We start from the raw sequence: 19,861 nt of genomic DNA, 5'->3' as shown, positions 1-19,861 counted from the left end.
TGCAAAATAAATAGACAACAAATAGATTTTTGGAATATTGATATTATAAGTATTAATTTTTTTAAGAAATTTTTTTGTGTTCCTGTAAAGGTTTAAAAAACGGAGTTAGCCGCTCTGCAAGTTAAGCCATCGATAATTCACTTTAGACCTATTTTAAAACATGAATGTTTTTTAAAACAATAAGACCGAACATATTATATTATGTAATAATTGTAATAGATATGTTGGCTAGAATCAAATTACCATAAAGTCACCGAAATATTTTATTTGAGTAATGACTCACTACTGATTGCTACGATACGTTATACGATACATTTATAGTTAAAAGCGAAATTATTAGGTGTTATGCCATGTATAATATATGTGTATCTATAAAGTATTATAGTAAGATATTGAATTTCCTACATTTAAAAATCGAAATATTGAAATTAGACAGTAAAAAATTATAATTTTAAGATTGATTTATAAATTATTATAATTTAAATTTTACTACTTTGTGAAACAAATATTGTATATCAAAAAACGTAGCAATCGAAACATCGGAACGTACATTTATATATTAAATTTTTCAGTGTCAATGCATTAAAAAAATACTAATAAATAAAAATGGACACTTGCATTTTCCAAGCTTATAACAGACACTAACTTAAGTTTAAAAATAATTAAAGCAAGTAATATAAATTACCAACATAAAATATTTAACTACATTAACCAAGTATTTGTGAAATTTCTCGATGACTAAATTGATTGATATTTAAATAAATTTCAAGTTTCAAAACGTACCTGCTGTAAAATTTAAAAATCTACGACTAATCAAATTATTGGCAACATCGGAGGAGTTTAGTTGTGTACGCAAAGAAATGTATACGGATCCCAAAAGTGTTTCAACCTATTACGGAGTCCACTTAATCCGACGTGTTGGTCGGAGTCCACATACAGCGCTACCCAGATAATAATATACACGGTGTATATTTGCCTGGAGTTAGTATAATACCGTTTTAGTACGGGGCCACATTAACCGCTAGATCTATATATATATATATATATATATATATATATATATATATATATATATATATATATAATTGAAGTAGATTACATCTATAAACATCAATAGAGTCAAAGTAGATCATAATAATATATATATATATATATATATATATATATATATATATATATATATATATATATATATTGCTATGATTGTTTATTTTGACTTTAATCTTAGTTTATATCTCTCGGCTAAGCTAACTGTTGTAGTGTCCAATTGAAAACCTAGATAAATTACTTCCTTTTGGAAAAATTGACATTTTTCGATGTTTAATTTTAATCCCGCTCTGTCCAATTCTTCCAGAATTATCTTTATATGTTTCATATGGCTCTGTATATCTCGTGAAAAATCAACAAATCATCGATGTAATGGACTATGAAATCTTCGTATCGATTTAAAATAGAATGTAGAGCCCGTACCAATGCTGCACAAGCGCTTTGTAAACCAAAAGGCACTACCTTGAACCTGTATACAATACCATCAATTGAGAACGCGGTATAGTTTCTACATTTTTCAGCTAAAGGTATCAACCAAAAACTATGCTTTAAATCAATTTTAGAGAATATGTGTGATCCTGTAATTCTTCCAAATATGGCCTCGATGTTTAGAGGTGATTCATATTGTGATACCGTGTGCTGGTTGATATTTCTGGCATCTAAACATAGTCTTAATTCTCCACTGCTTTTTTTTACTATTACAATTGGATTAATATACGGTGAATCACATCGTTTAATTATTTTATCTTTTAACATTTTATTAATTTCTTCTTTCACCTGTTGTCGATATTTATATGGGATCGGGTAGGTCTTCGATCGAAAGTTTCCCAAGTTTTTTACCTCAAAAGAATGTTCGTACTTTTTTGCCACTGTGTTTTCCTCATTTATTAAAGTTTCGTGTTCTTTTAACATCAGACGCACCTCATTTTCTTTTTCTTCTCCACATATCAATTTTCTTTCTTTTTCCTCAGATTCTTGACACATATTTATCGCCCATTTTTCCTCCTCTTTTTCATTAATCTCTTCCTTAAATACCACTGTTTCAATCATATCCTTTTCATTTTCCTTTGTTGACACTATTTCTTCTTCTTCTTCGGGGCTCATCCCTTCTTTTGAGGAATCTCCGGTATTGACTTCCTTTATCCTTTTCTTAAGTTTTCTTCCTTTTCTTCTTTGTCCTTGCTTCGTTGCCAAATTCATTTCCACTGTTTGTTCTTTTTCCGAATTATCAATTTTCTTTTTCCCATGTTCATTTTCCTGTTCTCCTTCTTTTTTTTCTGTTAGTTTCATCGTATTACTTTTGAAATCTATGACTACATGTTTTTCTGCCAGTTCGTCCACTCCTACAATCATGTCATGCGACATATTTGGCCTTATTACACATTGTAGTGCATACATTTTCTCATCTAATCGTACCCTTACTCGTATTCCTTCATTTATCGTTGCCAATGTCCGTTTATTTGCACCCACCAAATTTACCCTTGGTATTTTGTAAATTAAATTTGTCAAACTCACTTCTTCTATTAATTTTCTGTTTACCAATGTTATTTCTGAACCGGTGTCTATCAAAATTTTGATTGGTCTATTTTTTAAGAAACCATCTACAAATTTTAAATTAACTCCTCTTCTTTCCTCATTATTTCCTGCTAATTTAATGAATTCCTTCGGGTGACAAAAAATTCCTGCCTGGTTTTTTGGTTTTAGTGGGTGCTTTCGTGAAAAACCGTCTGTTGTTCTTCCGTATTTCTTCTTTCATCGCTGTGTCTTTCATTCGCATTTTCCTCTATTTGTGTATGATTTACCTCTCTTCTGTTTTCTTTTGGTCTGTCATATCCGTTCCGGTTTCCACGATATTCCTGTTCATTTCGTCTATTGTAATTTCTGTTTTCGGGATATGCGCGTGTGTTATTTCTGTTGTGGTTTTCTCGATATCTGTCCTCATTCCATAGCCGATTTCTGAAATCATCATTTCCTCTTCTGTTTTCCCTATTTTCGTTTTCCCTCCTGGGAATAAATTCTCGTCTAGTGTAATCCCTCCTAAAATTTTGTCCTCTCTCTCTGTATTCCTGAGTTTCTCGGTGTCTGTAATTTTCTTGTGACCTTCTTGCTCTTTTTTCCTGTATCCGTGATGCCCTTATTTGTAGGAATTGGCATAAACTATCGATGTCTTTGTAGTTTTGTAGATTGATTTGATCTTCAATTGTGTCATCAAAGTGTCTTGCAATCAACTCTACTAATTGCTCGGATGAATAATGGTATTGCAGATGTTTTGCGTTATTGTACATTTGCAATGCGTATGTTTTTTCTGATATACCCATCCTCTCATGGTATTTCCCATTTTGCAATTCCTTGTTTATCTGTAATTGCTCTGTCTTTCCCCAGAAAAAATTCAGAAATTTATTTTCAAATTCTTGCCAATTTTCAAATTCCTCCACTTTGCTGTCGAACCATAGACACGCCTCATCTTTGAGATGATTTCTGATCATTTCCTTAGCTGTCTCAAAGTTTCCCATGTATTGTATCTTCTTCTTTAGATTATGCATGAACGGTACGGGGGCAGTTTTCTTACATCCCCGCCAAACTGTAATTTCGCTTCGCTTTTACCATGGATGATAACTTCTTTTCTCTCTACTCCTCTTAGTTCAATTTCTGCCATTTGTTTTTCATTTTGCTTTAATCTCCTTTCTACTTCTTTCCTGTCTTCTTGTAGCGCCATTTCAAATTTTTCTTCTAACTGTTCTAATTCCTTTTTCTGACAATTTCGTATCTCCTTCATTGTGTTTTGGATATCTTTAATCTCTGTCTCTTGTTTTGCATTCTTTAGGGTTATTTCTTCTATCTGTTGTATCAGTTCTATCTTTATCCCCTCAACACATCCTTTAATTTCCTGTTCATAGTTTTCCAGACGCTGCTCTATATTTCTGTTATTTCTATCCATTTTTTGTTTTGTTTCATCCATTATGTGTTTTGTTTCCAGTTGATTTCTATCAATTTTCTTTGATGTTTCAATTTGGTTTTTCTCTATTGTTTGTGTCTGTATTTGCATCATTGCTAATAATTTTTCCAGCATCCCTGTTTCTTTTCTTTCCTCCATTATTGTAGCATTTCCTTCATTATCCGATCCTTCATCAATAATTGTTTCCTCTTCTATCTTATCCTCTTTCCTTTCTTGCGTTTTGCTTTGACTCCTTGTGGTCGACATGTTCGTTAGAATATTTATCCCCGCCAAATATGAAGCTTTGAAATTTGTGCAATAATATCCCCGCCAAATATGAAATTCGAGTAATGTTGCAAAGACGAAAACTTTTCCTCTTATCCCAAATGAAATAAATTCAAATAAATGCAATAAAATTTTAAAACTTTTGTCAGTTGTTGTACCTAGAGAAATTTGAAATGTAATGTCATAAAAGCAAATATTATAAACTTTAACCATCGGCAAATAAATTTTCAATCAATCTGCTTTCTTTCTCTATCCGTTTAAATTTTAACTAGAAATACTTTCTACGCCTTACACGTTGGGGGCCATTTGCTATGATTGTTTATTTTGACTTTAATCTTAGTTTATTGAGCCAATAAAAAAATATAACTTATTTGTTATCAAAAGTAAAATAAACTCCTTATATTACCTGTGATCGATGGATTCAAAGATTTTCTAGTTGTCTTTTATCGGGATAGAGAAAAAAGGATAAGAATAAAAAAAAATATTATATTACAAAAATTTACGTTTCTTTATTTTATATGAAAGAATAAAACAATTATCAAATTCTGTCGTTATCTTATCAATCAGCATACAAGAAAATAACTCAAATTTTTATAATAATACGATTTTAAATCTACATACATTTATATTACGTGAAAACCAATTTTACTTAAATTTTTCGTTACTTAAAAAAAGAAACAACAAAACTTTAAACTTTTGATTAGCCTACCAAAACCTTAGTTCTTAAATTTGAAAGCTAATGACCATGATGTCAAACCGACCCTTCACAGATATAAAATTCAATTGTACAAACACTTACAGCTTATTTTCTTGTTGAGTTGTATGTTGGAACATACCCAGAAAAGTCCAGTCTCCTCAACGATGTGATCTCTCCTCTTTGGCACCCCGGCTCCTTCCTAACGTCTCTGCAAACCTCCTGCAGACTACACAAAGACACCTGATTCACTTCTCCAAACTCAGCTACTTATTTATGACACAAGGACCTCCTTTTGTCAACTTGATGCCGTAAGAATACTTTCACATATACTTTACAAGATGCCCACGGTAGATACAAGGACCTCTTTTAATCTACTTGTTATCTCCTTCTGCAGAACTATTCACTTCTTTTCGTTACGCCGGTATCCAAACTCACGAACCACACTCTATCTTGAGACAAACGACTGTTTCTGTCAATGACCAAATTATATCTAACTTCTCCGGTCTCATGATCGGCTCACAAAATTCCTATTTAAAAACGACCGTCCAATCAAAAGCTCAAATTGTGTTTACCATGATTTTGGAAAAGCCTAATTTCGGTTTCAGAGAAAAACTAAATAGCTTACTTTAAAATTGGTTTTGTCAATACACAATTTATACATATTTCAAAAGATTAGAATATGGTAATTTAATACTCGACTATACAAACAATGAAAAGATTAACTTACAGGTAAAATGTCTTCTAATTCTAAACAAAGGTTTTTTGATAATTTTGTTTGAAACGGAAAAAGGTCGTTTGCCAAACAAATTTCTATTCTTATCTACACTAAATCTTATCTTAAATTACTATATACATTTTGTTTATAATGATATCTTAAAATTTTATTCCGATGGATCTTTTTATTTATTTTTTTCTTTGGTTGGGAAAGAAAAAGTATGACAATATATATTGAAGTAGATTACATCTATAAACATCAATAGAGTCAAAGTAGATCATAATATATCATAGTAGATCATATATATATATATATATATATATATATATATATATATATATATATATATATAAATATATTATTATGATCTACTTTGACTCATTGATGTTTATAGATGTAATCTACTTCAATTAATTAATCAATTAATTATTTCATTAATTAAACAAATCAAAACATAATGCAATCTCAGGGCTGAATGATCCTATCAGTAATTTTGTAGACAAAAGAGAATCAAAATAATAAACATATGGATTTCAATTAGAAATTATAAAAATCCTTTATTTTATCAAAACGGAAATCGATATTCAATATTGCAAATTTTTTTTAGTCTCCTATCTTTATTTCATATAACAATTACAAAAAAAAAAATCTTATTTCCTTTTGTCTCCAAATTTTTTTAAATCAATAACTGTGAATCTCTCTACTTCTGCTTTACACAATGTTCTCGATGTTCAATTTTCTTGATATAAAAACAATTTTTATTTATCAATATTATTGTATCATAAAAAAAGTCAACTACAATGATTTATAATAAACAAAACTGATTGAAATTTGATGATTTTATAATAGTGAAATATGTAGTTCCATATGCCCTGTGGTATTGAACATGGAAAACAATACATTCATATCATAACAGAAAACGACTAACCTTTGCTGATGATTATACACTGTCTTCACCCATAACACGTTTCCTTACTTGCTGGAGTTTCGATCAAAGGAAAACTCGTCCACGTCCCCCAAGAATGTCTCTGCTCATCTGCTAAATTTTGTTCTCCTTTCCTTTCACTGCTTCGTACCGTACTCGTTCCGGCTTTCTCCTGATGCAATCTTTCAAATTTTTGAATCACTTAACACAATACTGGATACTTTAGACTCAAGAATTTATATCATCTCTCGACTTGGCCTATTACTCGTTCCACGATTTTTTTGATGATGCTTGTAACTTTTCAAACACAAACCAGCTTTTTCCTTTTTTAGTACACTGCACTCAAAACTGGACTTCTCCTTTCGATCGAACAAAACACACTGCTCCACTCTCCTCATTCATTCTCCGACTTCCAAATCGTTCCCCCCACAATTAATTTTCCATTCAATCAAAACCAACTTTCAATCATGTCGCATTATTTACCCAAAACTACCTCTCTCCTTAATCTAAACAAATTTTCAACTTTACGTATCTTTTTGTTCTTATGGAGTTCCAAGAAAGAAATAAAATTCCATATCCTTATTCTACTTTCTACAACTAATCACGTTCTTATCTATTTTTGATAATCTTAATATAAAGGTAGATTTTAACTATCTGCTACCGTACTGCTAATGAGTTCCCTACCCGCATATCTCGAAAATGTAATGGTCTCTCCTTTGTTTAATTAAAACATATTGTCCGTGGTTTTAATAAACAGTTTGACGAACACTTTCTTAAACTACCAACCCTAATCGTCTCTAATTGTTTGCTTGAAATACATTGTTCATGGGGCTAGTAAACAATTCTGCGAACCACTCTCTTAAAACTAGCTATAATTATTTTTACAAAATGTGTCATTTACATGGCGTTAAAAATTTATATGGTCGTGGTTGAGAAACATGAAATTTTTTATTTTAATTTACATTTTAAATAGGAATATAGTTTTTTATTTCTCATGTCAAATAGGAATATAACAAATCACCGCCTTTGTATTCGATAAAAATTATCCGCATCTGCAACTCATTTTTCTCGAGGCAAACCAATATCCCTGTATATTGCCTTCTCTTAATCTATCTATGTCTTATGCCCTAGCTTACTATCTACTTTATGCAGTTCCGTCTTTTATTCGTGATATTTGTACACATCGTGAATATTGTAAATTCCTCGGATCTTTTCCGAGTCCATATGCCTCAACGCATAACTGTTTATCCCATCTTCCTTATTTACGATATAGGGGCCTTCGAAAACAGGCATTAAATTTGCGCAAATGCCACCAGGAAGATTTGATACTCGTAATGCGCTCACAAGTACTTTTTCACCACTTTGGTAAGACACTGGTCTTCGTTTTCTATTACGATCCTGTCTTTGGATATACTTCTTCCCTGTATTGTTTCAATTACCTGTTGATATTCTTTTGGCTCTGGGTCTTCCCATGGCCTTATCGGCATTACACCTTTCATGATGTATTCCGGGGTCTCTTTTGTTACTGTACTCGGAATGATATTTAGATACATTTCTATTTCCGTTATTTTCCTGCCCCATCGTCGATGTTGACCTTCCGTTGCAATTCGAAGAAATTTCGTCACTTCCTGTATAAATCGCTCCGAACAATTACTTTGGGGATGCCTGATGCTGACAAAATGTGTCTCTATTCCCCGTTCTCGAAGTTGTCCGTTGAACCGATCATTCCGGAAATACGTTGCATTGTCTAGTAGAATCTTTCTTGGTGTTCCTACTGTGGCAATAAAATTGTCGATTTTTCTTAATATTTCTTTCTCCTTTGTGTTGCGACAACTGTATAATTTTATGTATTTTGAAAACACATCCACCATCACCAGAATATGTTTGTTCCTTTGGGTGGTCATAATTAGATCGCTTAACATATCTATTGCTACAATGCCCAATTTGTTCCGGGATACAATATTTTTTGCAATATTTTCATTTTTGAAATTCCTACTCTTATATTTTTGACATACTTCGCACTTCTGGGTAATTTCCTTTGCAATGCGGTAATCTTGTCGGCTGATGTAATTTTCCCTAAAAACGAGCCACACCTTTCTGCTACCGATATGTCCATTGTCCTCATGTAATTTCTTTATGATCCTTTCTGCCAATGTCTGTGTCACTAAATATAGTTCTCTTCTTTTTTATCTTTCCTGTAGGTCTTCCTGGTTTATCCTTATCTCGTTTAACGAAAATACACCTTCTTCTTGTGTTCATATATTTAGTCCCACATGTAAAGTAATTGCTTCCTTTTTTCCGGTGTCTTCATCCCGTGTTAGAGCGTCGGCTATGATGTTGTCTTTTCCTTTGATATACCGGAATTCAAAATCATATTCCTGTAATAATAGAATGCCTCTATGTATTCGATTATTCACCAATCGATTTTTCATGATATGTGCCAAAGCTGCAAGATCCGTCTCGATTGTGAATTTAAAACCTTAATTTGTTTACGCAAAATAGTACACTGGCAAACTCCAATTCTGTTACACTATATTTTTTCTCATGTGTTTTAGTCACTCGAGATATAAAACATATCGGCACTTCTTGGTCGTTTTGTATTTGTGACAAAACTCCTGCAAATTTTTGTATGGACACATCAGTTCGGAGTATAAAAGGGGTGATATATTTTCCTTCCTTTTGCGAATTCTTGTTTTAATATTTTGAAAGCTTCATCCTGTTCGTCTTTCCAATTCCATTTTATCCCTTTCTTCAGCAATTTTATTAGAGGAATTTCCTTTTGGCTTAAATCGGGAATTAGCTTTTTAAAATAATTGATCGTGCCAAGAAAACCTCTCAATGTTTTCAAATTTGTTGGCCTTGAGTATTCAACTATGAGCTTGACTCTGTCTTCGGCTAAGCTTACTGTTTTGGTGTCCAATTTAAAACCAAAATAAATTACTTCTTTTTGAAAAAATTGACATTTTTCAATGTTTAATTTTAATCCCGCGGTGTCCAATTCCTCCAGAATTATTTTTGTGTTCCAAATGACTCTGTATATCTTGTGAAAAAATTAATAAATCATCGATGTAATGAACTAAGAAATCTTCATGGCGATTTAAAATGGTATGTCGAGCTCGTACGAGTGCTGCACAAGCACTCTGCAATCCAAATGGCACTACCTTAAACCGGTAGACAATACCATCAATTGAGAAAGCGGTATAGTTTCTACACTTTTCAGCTAAAGGTATGAACCAAAAACTGTGCCTTAAATCAATTTTAGAAAATATGTGTGACCCCGTAATTCTTCCAAAAATGGCCTCGATGTTTAGAGGTGATTCATATTGTGATACAGTGTGCTGGTTAATATTCCTGGCATCTAAACATAATCTCAATTCTTCATTGCTTTTCTTTACTATAACAATTGGGTTAACATACGGTGAGTCACATCTTTCGATGATTTGATCTTCCAACATTTTATTAATTTCTTCTTTCACCTCTTGTCGATACTTATATGGAATCGAGTACATCTTCCAAGTTTCCAAGTTTTTAACCTCAAATTAATGTTCGTACTTTTTAGCCACTCTGTTTCCTCATTTATTAAAGTTTCATAGTCTCTTAACATCAAACGCAATTCATTTTCTTTTCCTTCTCCACATATCAATTTTCTGTCTTTTCCTCTGATTCTTCACACATGTTTACCGTGCTTTCTGCATCCTCGTTTTCATATACCTCCTCTTCCAATATCACTGTTTCAATTATATCCTTTTCGTTTTCATTTGTTAACTTTATTTCTTCTTCCTCTTTTAGGCTCATCTCTTCTGTTGAGGAATCCCAAATTTTATTTTCTTTTGTTGTTAATATTCTTTCTTCTTCTTCCCCTGAGCTCATCTCTTCTTTTGAGGAATCCCAGGTTTTAACTTCTTTTATCTTTTTCTGACATTTTCTCCTTTTTCTTCTTTGTCCTTGCTTCGTTGCCAAATTCATTTCCACTGTTTGTTCTTTATCTTATTCGTCTGTATTTTGTTTCTCATGTTCCTTGTCTTGTTCTTCTTCTTTTCTTTTCTTCTGTTAGTTTCATCGTATTGTTTTTGAAATCTATCACTACATGTTTTTCTGCCAATTCGTCAACTCCTACAATCATGTCATGTGGCATTTTAGGCATTATTACACATTGTAGTGCATATAAACTCTTACCCAATCATACCATTACTCGTATGCCTTCGTTTATAGTTACCAATGTTCGTTTATTTGGGCCCACTAAATTTACCCTAGGTATTTTGTAAATTAAATTTGTTAAATTAACTTCTTCTATTAATTTTCTGTTGACTAGTGTTATTTCCGAGCCAGTGTCTATCATAATTTTAATTGGTTTCTCGTTGATAAAACCATCCACAAATTTTAAATTAACTCCATTTCTCTTTTCATTGTTTCCTACCAATTTAATAAACTCCTTAAGGTGAGAAAAGATTCCTGTTTGGTTTTTTGTTTCTAGTGAGCGCCTTCGTGAAAACACGTCTGTTATTCTTCTGTGCTTTTTCGCCCGTCGCTTTGTCTCTCATCTTCATATTCTTCTATTTGAGTATTATTTATCTCTATTCTGTTTTCTTTTGGTCTATTAGAAACGTATCGGTTTCCGCGAGGTTCCTGTTCATTTCGTCGATTATTATATCTGTTTCCTTAATATGTGCGGTTGTTGTTTCTGTTTTGATTTTCTCGACACCTGTCTCGTTCCATTGCCGATTTCTGAGTTCATAGTTTTCTCTTCCGTTTTGTCTACTTTCGTTTTCCCTCCTTGGCATAAATTCTCGTTTTGTATAATCCCTCCTAAAATTTTGTCCTCTATCTCAATATTCTTGAGTTTCTCGGTGTCTGTAGTTTTCTTGCTATAGATTGAGGTGATCTTCAAGTGTATCTTCAAAATGTCTTGCTATCAGCTCTGCTAATTGTTCGAATGAATAATTGTATTGCAGATGTATTGCGTTGTTGTAGACTTGTAGTGCGTACATTTTCTCTGAGATACCCATCCTCTCATTGTACTTCCCATTTTGCAATTCCTTGTTTACTTGTAATTGTTGGATTTTTCCCCAGAAATAACTCAAAAAATTGCGTTCAAATTTGTGCCAACTGTCAAACTCTTCCTCTTTGCTGTCAAACCATAGACTTGCCTCATCTTTGAGATGGTTTCTGATCGTTTCTTTTGCTGCTTCAAAATATCCGCTATCCATTTTCTTTGATGTTTCATTCATTGTTTGTGATTGTATTTGCAACAGTTGTAATAATTTCTCTATTCCTGATTCTTTCTGTTTTTCTGTTTCCATGATTGTTGTTTCTAAAACGTCTTCTTGTTCTGAATGTTCTTCTTGTTTTTTGTTTTCTTTGCTGCTGCCCCCCCCCCCAATTCTGCATCCCCGCCAAATATGAAATTCAACTAGTATGTTGCAAAGACGAAACTTTTCTCACCCAAATGTAGTCATCATCATCATTGGTACTGGTGTCTTATAAAAGGGCCTCGACCTTCCCAAGTATATTACGCCAGTCAGTTCTATCCATTGCCAACTGTTGCCAGTTTGCTGCGCCTATTTGTCTACCATCCTCATCTACACCATCCCTCCATCTGACTTTTGGCCTACCCCTACTTCTACTTCCCACAGGTTGTGACATAAGGATTCTTCTAGGAGGGTTGTTCTGCTGTGATCTTGCCAGATGTACCTCCTTCTCCAAACGCCATTTCCACAGATGCCACCGAATATTCTTCTCAGGATCCTTCGTTCAAATATAAGCAGGAGATTTTCATCTGCCTTGGAAATGGTCAACGTCTCCGACCTATATGTCAACACTGGTTGTATAAGGGTTTTGTATATGGTTATTTTTGTTTTTTGATTTGTTAGAGTTGTAGTTGTGTAGAGTTATCAACCGTGAATTGGTGGCCGATGTTTCTGGTTCTATTGTTGAGTGTTGATGCCATTATCTTAGTTTTCTCCTCATATACTTGCAGGCCCATATTTTTTGAGACGTTTGACAAGGTAGTATACATTTCTTCTAGCTTACGTGTTGTGCGGGCAACTAGGTCAACATCATCTGCATATGCCAAAATTTGGGATGATTTATTAAATGTAATAAATTGTCAATAAAATATATCAAATGTAAATATCAATCAAATAAAACAATAATTATGGGAAATTTGTACCTAAAGAGATTTAAAATGTTATGTCATCAAATGCAAATATCTCACTTTCAACCACGGGCCGGTAAATTTTCAATTACCGGTTTTTTCTTTTTCTATCCTTTCAACTTTGCCACTACAAATACTTTTCAATGCCTTTACACGTTGGGGACCATGTTATAATGATCTACTATGACTCTATTGATGTTTATAGATGTAATCTACTTCAATTAAATAATCAATTAATTATTTCATTAATTAAACAAATCAAAACATAAATCAAATATAAATCTTAGGGCTGAATGATCCTATCAATACTTACATTTGTGGCTTCAAATATTTCTCAGTGGTTTCCTTATAGGGATAGACAAAAGAGAATCAAAATAAACATATGGATTTCAATTAGAAATTATAAAAATCGTTTATTTTATCAAAACGGAAATCGATATCGATATTGCAAATTTTATTTATTCTCCTATCTTTATTCATATAACAATTACAAAAAAAATCTTATTTCTTTTTGTCTCCAAATTTTTTTAAATCAATAACTGTAAATCTCTCTACTTCTTTACAGAATGTTCTCGATGTTCAATTTTCTTGATATAAAAATAATTTTTATTTATCAATAGTATTGTGTCATAAAAAAAGTCAACTACAATCATTTATAATAAACAAAACTGATTGAAATTTGATTTTATAATAGTGAAATATGTAGTTCCATATGCCCTGTGGTATTTAACACAGAAAACAATACATTCATATCATAACAGAAAACGACTGACCTTTGCTGATCAACATTACATTACATACAGCTTAAGAGTGGTAACTTCATTATATATTTTTTTTAATATCACTATAATACAATTTTAATAATGTTACCTAAAGTTAAAATTAAATTTAACTAATAATATACTGTTGGAAGTGCATCATATGATCTTTTTGGTTCTCTGTAAATTATTGTTTTTTACTTAAGTTTTTTCACATACTTTTTATATACATGTACAATTACCACATGTCTTTTGCTGTGCTAAGTTTGAGTTAATTTGTAAGCTGTATTCAGTTCCAATTAATTGTTTATACAACATAATCTTATAATGTCCATTGTCATAAGCTTCTTTGCACATTTAATATCTTTGACTGCTACATATCTTTTTAAGGTAACACACTTATAACTTTTCTATGGATGTTTGGTTTTTCATATTGTTCTTTTTAGATGAACTGATAATGCTTTCTGATTAGAAAGCGAAACGTCTTCAATAAATAGATGAAGTAGCCACCTTCTTTGCCTTTTATTTCTCCACTTTGACCGAAAAACCCACCACTCTTCGAGTGTTCTTTAATTTATATTGGATTCACGGTCGTACTCCTTTTCTCGATTTATATATATATATATATATATATATATATATATATATATATATATATATATATATATATATATATATATATATATATTAGTAAAACGCAATCAAGTTATAAAGAAATAAATTTAATGAATACAATTTTTGAAAACCTTTGATAAACTATTTTTCGCAATATTTTTAACTTAAAAAAATAACTTGCCAAGCAGTTTTTATACAAAATTTATTAAAAAACATACAACATAACAATAAGATCAATTAAAAATTAACATTAAAATATTATAGAAACATGCAATACAGTAGATGTTCTCAAAATATCTTTTGATTGTGCAACTTTCAGTGCGCACTCCACACAAACTCTTTTGGTGCAATCCATACATATTGGAATTTTACAAATTATGCAGAAGTGTGCTGTTTTTCGTCTTTTTTTAGCTAGACAATGTTTGCAATATTTTCTGATCTCAAATTTTTCTTCCTGGTTAGTATTAGAAAGTTCTACTTCTATTTTTAAAACATGTCCAATATACATTCTGACTTCCCGACTGATGTGCATATTTTGAAAACGACGTCTCTTTTCTGGTTCTACTAGCTGCATTGCAAGTTGTTTATTGAAGTTACTGGTAAAATCATACAAAGTAGAACCTACAGATCTTTGTGTTTTTGGTAAAAAGCTAACTGGAATTTCACATTTATTTTTTTTTTCAATGTTCCAACATATGTAAGACCTTTTGATTTTTGTAAATTCACTAATTTTATGGAACTAAACCAATTATCGGCGGTTATGATTCTGTTTGTGTCGAAAATTGGCTTAGCAAGTTTAAGAATGGCTTGCATGGGCTTAGAATATTTTTTTTTATTATCTGGCAAATCTAAGCCATCCGAATCTTTGCCACAATAAATATATGCATTATATAGATATCGAGTTCTAGCATCTGTCAAAGCCATCATTTTCAACCCATATTTACAATCCTTTGCTGGCATGTACATCTTAAACCTTGACCGTCCTCGGAATAAAATTAACATTTCATCTATACATGTATTTGTACCTAGAGTGTAAACGATTTGAGAATTCTGGATTAAAGCATTGAATATCTCAGATTATAGATTGGAGCCAAAGGATCACCCTTGTTTCGTACGAATCTAGTTTCTGGGTCATCGAATCATAAGCATAAGATTATGACAGCAAAACGATTTGAGTTCATCACACATCTGAATATATCTCTGTCCGATCCATCCGTCGCAAAAATTGAATGAATATCTTCGTGATTAGATTTGAAGATAGCTGTAAGCAAAAGCATTCCAATAAAAGCCTTTATCTCAATAATATCTAAATCACGAATAGCACTTGAATATTTATTTTGATATTTCCCCCTCAATTATGTCAGGCGTAAATTGGAGTATTAAAGAATAATTTGAATAATGCGATTATCAAAAAAAAAAACATTCCAAATTTCTTATGGATCGGCTTTATGAAAATTTTTAGCTTTTATACCCAGACACTTAATTACAATATTATGTTGCAAAGTGCATGTATTTTTTAATATGCAGGTAACTTCGATCATTTGAAACAGTTTTTTCTGTAAAAATTGTTTTCTATAGAAACTTCATGTGACATCTCACCTTTTTCTGTTACATCTTCATCTTCAGTAGAAAGTCTTTCACAATCATCCTCCACTTCTTGTTTCCAAATCGCTTTCATGATCGCTGTAAATAAATTCAGAATCTGAATCAGCATCATTCTCGTTTTCATCAACCTCATCTGCCCATTTCAGCAAAGTTTCTTCATAGTTTGCATACCATATCTAATTCTTTTTGATGGACCAGCTTTACTATCGAAATCCGTTACTAAAACCTAAAATAAACTGAGCAATTTATAAAATATGGAAACACGAAATATAACCTTATCACAGACCTGTAGTTTTTTTGACTCCTTCGAAAACTGAAGTTGTAATAAAATCCAAATAAAGTACACAAATAACACAGTCGCCTAATTGCCAGTTGAATACTGATCGTTGAAAAGATACATATATGCCTGGCCAGAGAGAGTGGGGGGGGGGAAACCTCGAAACTCATCACTATGCACTTGCAAGGAGTCAAATCGACTCCACATATGTGGTTACGAGTTAAGAAACATGCAATATTACAAGGCTTTGTGATATTAAGTTCATAAATATACATTGTGTATAAATAGGATAATATATGATTCACAAAGTTGGATATATTTAGAATTGTTGAGTCTAGATTGACTTCTACAACCTAGTCAATACATTTTAACACTTTTAATGGAGGTGACTGGTAATAAACTTTTTTTATATGAACACTGTTTCATATAAAAGTCTATATGATCAACTTGATACCAGGGAGGGCGACAAGGAAATACAATGAAATAGCCAAATATGTAGCAAAGAAAGCAGAAGATTTTATCCAGATAAGATGTATTCAAAACAAAAAGTTGGCATTGGGTTCAGTGAACAGAATATACCTTATTTATGGAGCAATAAAGTGATATGGCACAAATCAACACAATACCGTCTAATCATATCAGTAGCTTCTTCAAAATTATATATCTTACTTACTAGTTAATGGTCAATAAGTCAAACATAAACTTTTCGAAACAGTACCTTGTTGTAAACTTACTTGTAATTAAATTATGTTATTCTTGATTAATATATATATATATATATATATATATATATATATATATATATATATATATATATATATATATATATATTATATATATTAATTATTATTAATTATAATTAATTATATATTTATAATTAATAACAACTAATTGCATATAAGACGTGCATTTTTAATATAAATGATACAAATTTAAGGCTCACATAAAGCTGAAGACAAGTTTTTGGGATATGAAATACATGTTTATTTTTTCTTATCAAAAAGAATTGCAAACAGTTAATGTTTTTTTTTATTTAAAATAATTGAAAATTATGATCTCCAAGATTAATCAAAATATAAAACTCTTCCTGAATGATATTTGAAGTAGATACATATGGTACGTTTTAAAAAAATACCTGATAACGATGTGGCGGCACTCCTGGAGGTAAATTCTGTGCACTAATAGCGAGCATAAGTATGTTCAAAACTATAAGTGAAAAACTGTATAACAACATTTTTCTTAAATTGAATAAAAGTTTAATTCAAATACTCATAGAAACGTAAAGTTAGGTTTAAGTTCAAATTTAGCCTCTGTTAAAACTTAAAAGCATAGGTTAAAGACCACGTAGCCAGACTCTTCTTCTCTTCTTTTTTGGCGCTGCACTTAGGCAATTTGCCAGCTCGATACGTGGGAATTCCAGATAATCGAGTAACCTGTACTCCTGTGTGAATTCCGATAGCTAAAACACAAACTATAGCTGCGGGTGTGCCACTTTACACTCCAGAGCCCGAGCCAGACTCCAGAGTATATACATACCCCCTAGTAAGGTAACTCACATAGAAAGTTTTGGGAGAGTTTCTGGCGCCAAATACGGATGGGCCGAAACTAATTTCATTTGGCGGCAAATTCAAAACGTAGATTCTAAATTTTAGGCGGCAAATTCAAAAAATATGCTCTGAATTTTAGGCTCAAAAATTCAAAAAGTATGCTTCTAATGGAAAATAAGTATAGTCATAAAATAAGAAATAAAAACTTATTCTATGCCAAAAAATATATTCTCTCTGTCCAAAAATATAATATACACTTACACATTTTTATTATAAATGTATAACATAATATCTGATACAGAGAGAGTACAGTCCATCTAATTTACAAACTGTTGCACGTCATCGGCGTCATAGCCCGTCACATGATACCAACACGAAATATTTAGGCGGTAGGTGTGTTCTTTTTTAGAATCACTTTGCCGAGTACACTGACATTACAGCCACTAGACATATTTTATTATATACGCATAGAAATAATATTTAAACATTTCTATTAATGTTAATTTAAAGAAATACACAATAATATGTTTCATTTAATTTGTATAAATGCATTATAAAGCGTTTTTATGAAGAACATTTGTTCGGAACACACTGTAACTGTAATCGAACGAAGGTGAAATTTTGGCATAAATTGGTAACACTTATTTGACAGTTGCGGTGTTGACACTTTAGTTTTGTTTTTATTATTTACTATTAATTAAACTATGTTGTTTTTTAAACAAGCTGCTCAAATTGTTTTTAACAAGATTATTTTTTAACTCTTGTTTTGTTTCTATTTATTTACATTAAATATTAATTTATTTTGTTGTATACTGTTGTTGTACACTTTTGCAATAATTATGTGACCTATTTGATTTAAAATGGATTCAGGAATTTTTTATACTTTGGCAACTATGTCAACTTCGATCTCTGACGTAGATAATGACGTGCAACGGTTTGTAAATTAGATGGACTGTATATATTATGGTACAGGAAAGGTTTTATTTAATATTTTATATTTATATCTGTTTTCCATTACATTAACAAACCAAAGTCCCAAAAACAACAAAATAAAACACAAACATCCTGACACTTGTTTATTTGTATAATTTTCTTTGGTAAAGTATTGGCAACAAATATCCTCATCCTCCTCATTTCTTGAGCCCTTGTTAAGGTGTGGGTGAAGACACTCTAAATATTGTTAAACTCGGATCGCTATCTCTAGTCCGAACTGTCTAGTGAATTTAGTAATTATTTTTTTGCGAAGTTAGTTACTTTTTGACAGACTTGAAGTGGCTGGAAATTACTATACAACCAAGCACACGTACTTATAGCCAATATTAATAATTAACAAACTAAACAGTATATCAAGTAGAACTTTACAAATTACCGACAATAAATATTTATTTATTTGCACCATATTATAATAAATAGTTATGTTAAATTATAACAACTAAAATATATCTTTTAAATATATGTTGCAGTTTCGCAACTGTGTATAAACATTTATAAAATATTAACAGACTTTGTAGTAGTTTTGATTCTCCCCGTATATCAAGATTACCGCTTCAGCCCGTACAAAAATACATCTGTGTTAAGAACTAATTTGCAAGACCAGCCATCTGCGAAATATCACCATAGGGGATGCATTTCATACACAGACTCGAGTTTTATCTCTCAAACCACACACATGTGTATGGGCGTTTGGGTAAAAGGTACCTAAGACACTTGGCATCGGTCCTTTGACCGAGAAAGTCGTTTTATGCAGAAAAGTTGCATTATCAATTTTGTGTGGTTTCTGTGCGTCGCTGAAGACAATTTACCATAGCTGTGATGCTATCATTTCATGGGTAAAGTACACCTTAAACTATTTGTTGCCAAAATTACATTGCTGGATATATAAAGTACGTGCATTTGATATATTTATTTGATATTTGTCTGGAACTTTATCGCATTTGTGCCGCGATCGCGATTTAACGTTGTCAATTGGACATTTTGCATTTGTTTTGTTTTATGTAATATTTACTGTATTCTTATTTTTTCGTATTTTGTCATTACCGATTATACTTTGAATTGAGTTTATTAATATTTGTATTTGTATTTGAATATATACTTTGAATTGAGTTTAATATAATTTATATATGTTATGTTTGATTGCATTTTGTGTAACTTTATTAACAAGGTTTGTTCATTTTACCACGGATTAAGATTATTATTATATGTGCGCATATTTTTCACTCGTTAACGTTTAATATCGATTTATGCTTTATTTCTAATTATACTCAACCATAGCAATCGAAATCTTAAATTTCTTTGTTGTTA

The 19,861-nt window shown here is 31.5% G+C and overlaps 1 protein-coding gene across 2 annotated transcripts in view; it reads right to left on the bottom strand.

Moving 5' to 3' along the window:
• LOC140451485 (uncharacterized) overlaps positions 1-17,378 on the bottom strand; it is a 193,445-nt gene extending 176,067 nt beyond the window's left edge. Inside the window, exon 1 of one of the 2 annotated variants that reach the window (XM_072545325.1) lies at positions 17,149-17,378. In XM_072545325.1, the coding sequence (XP_072401426.1) occupies positions 17,149-17,247 (99 nt within the window). In that variant the 5' untranslated portion in view covers positions 17,248-17,378. The remainder of the gene's footprint in view (positions 1-17,148) is intronic. The other variant, XM_072545316.1, reaches the window with a different exon arrangement.
• Between the last annotated feature and the right edge of the window lie 2,483 nt (positions 17,379-19,861).

This window comes from Diabrotica undecimpunctata, chromosome 1 (genome assembly GCF_040954645.1).
Source record: "Diabrotica undecimpunctata isolate CICGRU chromosome 1, icDiaUnde3, whole genome shotgun sequence".
NCBI lineage: Eukaryota > Metazoa > Arthropoda > Insecta > Coleoptera > Chrysomelidae > Diabrotica > Diabrotica undecimpunctata.
Note: the sequence above shows the minus strand (reverse complement) of the source record. Positions and strands in the feature narration are given on the sequence as shown.